We start from the raw sequence: 8,174 nt of genomic DNA on the forward strand, positions 1-8,174 counted from the left end.
GGGCCGGAGCGGGGGAGGGTGGGCAGGGGCGGGCTGGAGGGGGGCAATGGAGGGGAAAAAGGGAACATATGTAATACTTTCAACAGTAAAGAATTATTTTTAAAAAATAGAGGTTGTTAAATAATGGCACCTTTCTTATAAGGCCGTTGCAAGCTGGCATCTTCAAGCATTTAGCATCAGGCACTTACTAAGCATTGCACTGGCTCCTTCTCTATGACCGTGTGGTATTCCCTCATGTACCCCACATTCTGCTTCTGGAGCCCTAATAATGGACATAAAATTCCTTCCGACTCTCTGCGACCTGAACTGCCCTCATTCTCATTTGCATACATACCCCGTTTAGGAGCCTGCTGGAGAGAGGGGGGAAGTTGGGTTGTCAGCCATCTTCACATTTAACTTCCCAAAGTATTGCCAGATTGCTCTCCGGAAAGAATGCACCCAATCGTACTCCTACCCTCAGTGCTGGATGGCCCCTCTTCCACACTCTTCTCTAGAACTTGGTGTTCTTAGGCGGCCTAAAGTTTGGCCAGACCCGTGGTCAGCAAACTGCGGCTCGCGAGCCACATGCGGCTCTTTGGCCCTCTGAGTGTGGCTCTTCAGACTAATGCATGTGAAAGCATTGCTTTACTCTCTTATGCAGATCAGTTTAGCATTTCTGGGCTTTAGTCTTCATCGCCACCCAGAATTACTCAACATGAACACATGCCTCTCTGTGTGTGTATAAGTGTGTGTGTGTGTGTGTGTGTGTGTAAGGCTTTGAATGCTAACACTTTAATATTTTAGCCCCTGTCATAGCAAACAAGGGGGTCATCATAGTACCTTTCTCCCTTGTGGTTAAGGCAATTTAATGAAATGACAATGGTCCCTGCTTATTGAGTGTTTACTGTGCTAAGCACTTTACATGCATCAATTCATCTATTCATCCCCCAAACACTCTGGGGCACAGGCTGCTGTTATCATGCCCATTTCACAGATGAGACAACTGAGACACGGAGAAGTTGACTGTAAGAAGCAGAGCTGGGATTCAAACCAGGCGGACAGGCTCAGTAACCACCTCACTGCCTGTTGCTGAGGTGACACGGGAAGAGCACCTGGGGCTGAAAGAATCCTATTATCACAGCTTTTTTTTAAAAAAACATATTTTATTGATTCTTTACAGACAGGAAGGGAGAGGGGTAGAGAGTTAGAAACATCGCAACCAAGGTACATGCCCTTGACCGGAATCGAACCTGGGACCCTTGAGTCCACAGGCCGATGCTCTATCCACTGAGCCAAACCGGTTAGGGCTATCACAGCTTTAATAATCAGACAGGACAACTGAGAGGCGCTTGGGCAATGTTTGCTGCGTCAGCAAATTTGATAATGGATTTGCTTTTGGATCATTTTATAGGCATAATAATATCGCATCCCATATTTTTAAAAATCATGCATGAAACTTGGAAGGGACTCACCTGGGCCTCTGTGTCCCCATCTGTAGCCCCCATCCTTTTCACAGCCCTTCCGTTTGCTAAATCAAAGCACTTGTAACTATCACAGTCAGCTTCCTTTCCAGCACCCACCGGGAGACACGTCCTGTTCCCAAGTTCCTGTGTGAATGAGACTGGTGGGCAGGTGTCACTCAGCTCTCCACCTATTCTATGCCTGCACCCGCCGAACACGGCTGGACAAAAACACACACTACAATGAGACTGGGCTCCCCGTAAGTTCAAGATCACTCCTGTCCATTCACTCTCCCATGCTCCTGGAAGGCTACTTTACACGTTCTCATCCCTCCTCTGACCTCTACCACCTCCTCACGGTCCTCGCTCTCACCCTTGACCCCACTCCTATTTCACAGCGAGAGGCGAGGCCATCGGAAGAGAACTTCCACAGGTTCCCAGGATGTCTACCCCGCTACCTGCACCCGAGACCCTGTTCTCTGCCTTTCCTCCTGTCAAAGACATAAACATGCCTGGCCAAGGCCACTTCCTCACGTGCGCACTACATCCCACCCTTTCTCCCCTACCCAGGACGTCAGTCAAGCAGTTCTCTCCTTCTCTCCTGCATCATCATTTCTCCTCTCTCTTCTCGATCTCATTGGCATAAAAACACGCTCTGGTACAAACATGCTTTATTCCCTTGTCTAGCTACAGCTCCAACATTCTTTTATTTATTATTATTTTATTATTTCTTGTTAATCCTCTCCTGAGGATATTTTCCCATTGATTTTTTAGAAAGAGTGAAAGGAAGGGGGAGACACACACACAGAGAGAAACATCAATGTGAGAGAGACACATTGGTTGCCTCCCACACACATGCCAATCAGAGCCATGCCCTTGACCGGAATTGAACCCGGGACCCTTCAGTCTGCGGGATGATGCTCTATCCACTGAGCAAAACCGGCCAGGGCTCCAACATTCTTTTATAACAAAACCCTCAAAAAAAGTGACCTGTACTAAGGTCTCCAATTCTTTTCCTCCAAGCATTCTGGAATCGCTCCAGCCAGGGTTTGGCTCCACCACTAGGCCAAGTCAACCCTTGAGGATCTCAGCGACCTCCATGTGGCTCAATCCAACAGTCCAGTGACCCACCTCATGTGACTAGAGCCTCTTACTGACAATCACACCCTCTGCCTAGGTTTATTTTCTTCCCTTGGCCTCCAAGACACCCACACTCACGATTTCCCTTCTTTCTTGGTAGCTGTTCCATCCCAGTCACCTCTGCTGTTTCTTTCTCATTTTTTTTTTTAAACACTGGAGGCCCACTGGGGATGTGCCCGCAACCCAGGTACATGCCCTTGACCGGAATCGAACCTGGGACCTTTCAGTCCGCAGGCCGACGCTCTATCCACTGAGCCAAACTGGTTTCGGCTTCCCTCCTTTCTTAGTAGCTGTTCCATCCCAGTCACCTCTGCTGTTTCTTTCTCATTTTTTTTTTTTTAAACACTGGAGGGTCTTGGGGCTGGGTCTTTGGTCCCCTTCTCCTTTCTCTCTTCATCACTCTGTTGGTGATGGTCTCCAAGTTTACATATCTCTCTGGTTGGACCCCCCCCCTGCCGCACACACACCCTGAGTTCAGATTCATATATTCACCTATCCTGTCAACATGTCCATTTGGAAGTCCATTAAGTACCTCAACATCTCCAAAAACAAACTCCTGATCCCCCCTTCCCCAGGTAATCTCAATAAAGGAAAACTTCATCTTGGCAGATTCTCAGATCAAAAAATCTTGCAATCATTTTTGACTTCTCCCTCCCAACACCCAATCCATCAGCAAATTCTGTCAGCTCTACCTTCAGAATATATGCAGATTCTAAACATGTCCCACCACCCCCACTGCTACCACCCTCATAAAGCTACCATCTCTCTTTTGAATCATGTAAAATAAAATCTTTTGCTTAAAATTTTTTTGAGGTGAAAGCCACATATAAATTAACCACTTTAAATGGCACAATCCAGAGATATTTAGTACATTTGCAATATTGTGAAAGCATCATCTCTATTTAGTTCCAAAACGTTTTGTCATCCCCAGAGGAGACCCCACACCCATTAAATGGTGACTCTGCATCCTTAAGCCCATCCCCCAGTTCCTGGAATCACTAATCTGCTTTCTGCCCCTGTGGATCTGCCTACTTTGGACATTTCATATGAGTGGAATCACACAATATTTGACCTTTTGTATCTGGCTTCTTTCGTTTAGCATAATGTTCTTAAGGTTCATCTATATTGTAGCATCGATCAGAACTTTATGTTTTTTTTTTATGGCCGAATAATATTCCATTGTATGGCTATACCACATTCTGTTTATCCATTCATCCATTAATAGACATTTGGGTTGTTGCTACCCTTTGGCAATTCTGAATGGTGCTGCTATGACTATTTATGTACAAGTATTTGTTTAAACATCAGTTTTCAGTTCTCCTGGGTATATACGTAGGAGTGGAAACACTGGGTCATATGGTAAGTCTATGTTTAACTTTCTGAGGAATTGCCAAAATGTTACCTCATTTCAATTATTTTAACAGCCTATTTTTGACACAGCCACCCGCAGGACCACGTAAGGCATGAGTAAAGTTATGCTCCTGCTGCCCTCCACCCTCCGTGGGTCCCCTCCCATTCAGAGCAAAACCCGAAGATCTCATTCACAATGGCCTACAGGACTGGGCTTCCGACTGCCTCCCAGACACCTTCTACCACACTTCCGTTCACTCAGATTGGCCTCCTCACTGTTATATCTATCTATCTATCTATCTATCTATCTATCTATCTATCTATCTATGATTTCAGAGAGGAAAGGAGAGGGAGAGAGAGATAGAAACATCAATGATGAGAATCATTGATTGGCTGCCTCTTGCACGCCCCCTACTGGGGATCGAGCCCGAAACTGGAGCCCTTCAGTCTGCAGGCCGACACTCTATCCACTGAGCCAAACCAGCTAGGGCCTCACTGTTCTTTAAATGCATCAGCATGTTCCCACCTCAGAGCCTTTGCATTAATTGTCTCCTTTTTCTGGAATGCTCTACTCCTGCACCCAGGAGGCTGGCTCCTTCACTGACTACAGGTCTCTGCTGTAAGTCAGCTTCTCTGAGATGCCTTCGCTGACCAGCCTGTCTCCTTTATTTGGCTTTATTTTCTCCTCAACACTTATCTACATCTGACATTTTATTTATTTATTTATTTATTTATAATTTATTTATTTATATTTTATGGTTTATCTCCCTTTCACCAGGTCATGAGCTTTTTCTTTTCTTTTTTCTTTTTAAAAAAATATATTTTATTGATTTTTTACAGAGAGGAAGGGAGAGGGATAGAGTTAGAAACATCGATGAGAGAGAAACATCGATCAGCTGCCTCTTGCACACTCCCTACTGGGGATGTGCCCACAACCAAGGTACATGCCCTTGACCGGAATCGAACCTGGGACCCTTGAGTCCGCAGGCCAATGCTCTATCCACTGAGCCAAACCGGTTAGGGCGGTCATGAGCTTTTTCTATTTGTTCATTAATACACCCAGCACCCTGGAAAGTTCCTGGAACTTGGCAGGTGCTCAGTAATGTTTGATGAATGAATGAATGAATTGAACTCTATTTATAGATAGAGAAAAGTGAAGCCCACAGAAGATGCACGATTGGTGGGAGCGCCCCCAGCTGGTAATAGGAAGCATTCGGTTCTATTCCAGGTCTCTCTGACTGCAAAGCTCAAGTTCTTCTTTTAATAGTGATATGTGTGTGTTTTTTAAAAAAATATGTTTTTATTGATTTTTTTTTTTTTTTAGAGAGAGAGAGAAAGGGAGAGAAAAACATCGAGTGACCCCCTGCACACCCTACTGGGGCTCAAGCCTGAAACCCAAGCATGTGCCCTGACCAGGAATCAAACCAGTGACTTCTTGGTGCAGGGGACAATGCTCAACCCACTGAGCCACACCAGCCAGGGCCAAAACTCGAGTTTTTAACTGGACTATTTTGTGACTTTTATCGCTAGGTCTCATCACAACCCTAAATGTCAGTCTGTCATCAATACTCAATTCACAGGCAGGAAAACTCATACCCAGAGAGGAAAGGGGGCCCCCGCAACCAGTTGGTGGAAATGGCAGGACTGGCTGTTTTGCCTCAGGGTAGGATTTCTGGTACTAGCTTCTGGCACTCACTGGTCACTCAGGAAATGCGTCATGACTGGTTGAGGGTGGGTTTATAGTAAAGCTCATGTAAACTTCCGGGCCCATGATTGGCATAAGCCAGTGATGGCGAACCTATGACACGCGTGTCAGAGGTGACACGCGAACTCATTTTTTTGGTTGATTTTTCTTTGTTAAATGGCATTTAAATATATAAAATAAATATCAAAAATATAAGTCTTTGTTTTACTATGGTGGCAAATATCAAAAAATTTCTATATGTGACACGGCACCAGAGTTAAGTTAGGGTTTTTCAAAATGCTGACACGCCGAGCTCAAAAGGTTCGCCATCACTGGCATAGACCCTTCCAAGACCCTACCGATGTGTTCTTACGGTCTCGTTTAAAGGAGGACATTTAAAATGCAACTGGCTGCTACCACTGTCTTTTTCTAGTTCCCTTCCCCCTGTTGCACTTCTCTTTACCATGGTGGCGATGGAGTAGTCAGGCATTTATGGGACCTCGCTGGGGGGAATGGGGTTTGAGGATACACTGAGTTTTGTGGGTTATTTGGTGGGGTTCAGAGACACTTTCAGGTAGACTTAAATGACCTACCGAGTTTCATGGTGTAGGAATGGCTTCCAGGAATGCTCCTAACGTCCAGGGTGCTAGCTCACTAGATGCAAGCCTCAGTCTATAGTGGCATGACCTGTCCTATAAGTGTCTCACTCCAGAAGCACCTCACAGGGGAGTTGAGTGAATAATTAAAAGGAATGAGCCGAGCCCTAGCCGGTTTGACTCAGTGGGTAGAGCTTCAGCCTGCAGACTGAAGGGCCCAGGGTTTGATTCCCGTCAAAGGCATGTACCTCAGTTGCAGGCTCCTCCCCGGCCCAGGCCCTGGTCAATGTATTTCTCTCATCCATATTCTCTCTGTCTTTCCCTCTCTCTTCCACTCTCTACAAATCAATGGAAAAATATCCTCGGGTGAGGATTTAAAAAAAAAAAAAAAAAAGGAATAAGCCAGAAGCCAGTCTGTGGAAACATTTTCCAGAACTTCCAGCTAACAGATGAGTTAAAGTTCATGAATGTTTTCACGAATTTCCTGCAAATTTAGATGACATCACCAATACTGACTTGTGAAGCTGAAACTTAAAAAAAAAAAAAAAAATTTCTGCCCTGCCCGGGTTGGCTCAGTGGATAGAGCATCGGCCTGCAGACTGAAGGGTCCTGGGTTTGATTCTGATCAAGGCACGTGCCTGGGTTGCAGACCCAATCCCCAGTGGGGGGCGTGCAGGAGGCAACCGATCAATGATTCTCTCTCATGGATGTTTCTATCTCTCTCGCCCTCTCCCTTCCTCTCTGAAATCCATAAAAATATATTTTAAAAAATTCTAATGACTAAAAAAAGTTCCATTAAATATGCTAGAGGAAGGAAAATGTACTTTTCTCGCTGGAGATAAGGATATTGTGAAATAAGTATATGAAGCCAAAAAAGTAGGAAACATATCACAGAGGTGTGTCAGGCAGTAAATTAATAAAAAACATTACGCTATCATCTTTTGGGATTTAGCAATGTTTGCGGTATTGGTCAGCATAAAAAAAAAGGATTCTAGAGAGAGGGAGGGGAAGAGAGAGAGAGAGAGAGAGAGAGAGAGAGATGAGATAGAAACATCAACCGGTTGCCTCCCCTATGCTCCCAACCAGGGCCACCTTTCCGTGTACCGGATCACGCTCCAACCACCTGAGCCATATCAACCAGGGCAGCTCTTTTAAATATGCAATTTGTTATTATTTCATGTTCGAAGTAAATTTGCATGTTCACACACATGCCGCGTTTGTGATTTTTGTGTTCCTTAAAGAACAATCCCCTGCCCTGCTCCTTCACCGCATTCTATAAGCTGGATCCGCCCGTTGATGCCTCACTGGCTTGAAACAGGTGTTCTCCAGCTGTGTGGTCCCCAGCCAGCGGCTGCACTCCTTTGAGCCTGTTCCTTTAGCGGCAAAATGGGGATTACAATAGCGCCTCCATTGCAGGGTTGCTAACTTTAAATAAGACAAGGCCCACTAAGTACTTAGTGCAGGCTTGGGACGCACCGAGCGACGACAAATCCCAACCAGTCTTTCTTATGCTAAGAGTCCTTCCGCAGCTCTCAGTCTACGGTCAAGACACCCCCTTACGCATGCGCGTCCGCCTCCCCCGCCACCCGGGGCCTCGGCTCCCCGGCCTTTTATCCCAGTGGGCGCGGCCTACTCTCTCGCAGGGGGTGATGGGCGGGGTCAAGGGACTCCTTCCGGGATTTCCCTCTCAAAATAACAAAACCTCTTTGTATGACCGGCAGGAAGGATTAGCCAGTGGAGATCGGAAGGGAGGCCAACAACCCCACCCATTTCGAGCCTCTCTTCCGAGTTGGCCAATTGCAAGCGTTGGGGGGCGGGTTCTTCTCTGGGGCGGGACAGAGTGACGGGCGTCTGCTTGACTAATGGGGACTTGGCTGTGAGGAAGCCAGAGCCAATCAGAAGTGAGAAAGCCTGATCCCGGGGCGGGGCTGGAGCTTCGGCGGTTGAACCGCTCGCGCCGAGGGG

At 46.3% G+C, this 8,174-nt stretch overlaps 1 protein-coding gene across 1 annotated transcript in view; it reads right to left on the minus strand.

The window, feature by feature from the left end:
• The window catches only part of NOVA2 (neuro-oncological ventral antigen 2), a 45,010-nt gene extending 37,031 nt beyond the window's left edge, over window positions 1-7,979 (minus strand). The window contains exons 1-2 of the mRNA XM_014537400.1: window positions 7,976-7,979; window positions 7,796-7,816 (exon numbers count right to left, since the gene is read on the minus strand). Coding sequence (XP_014392886.1) covers window positions 7,796-7,816; window positions 7,976-7,979 — 25 coding nt within the window. The remainder of the gene's footprint in view (window positions 1-7,795; window positions 7,817-7,975) is intronic.
• Between the last annotated feature and the right edge of the window lie 195 nt (window positions 7,980-8,174).

The sequence above is a fragment of the Myotis brandtii genome, unplaced genomic scaffold (genome assembly GCF_000412655.1).
Source record: "Myotis brandtii unplaced genomic scaffold, ASM41265v1 scaffold178, whole genome shotgun sequence".
Lineage (NCBI taxonomy): Eukaryota > Metazoa > Chordata > Mammalia > Chiroptera > Vespertilionidae > Myotis > Myotis brandtii.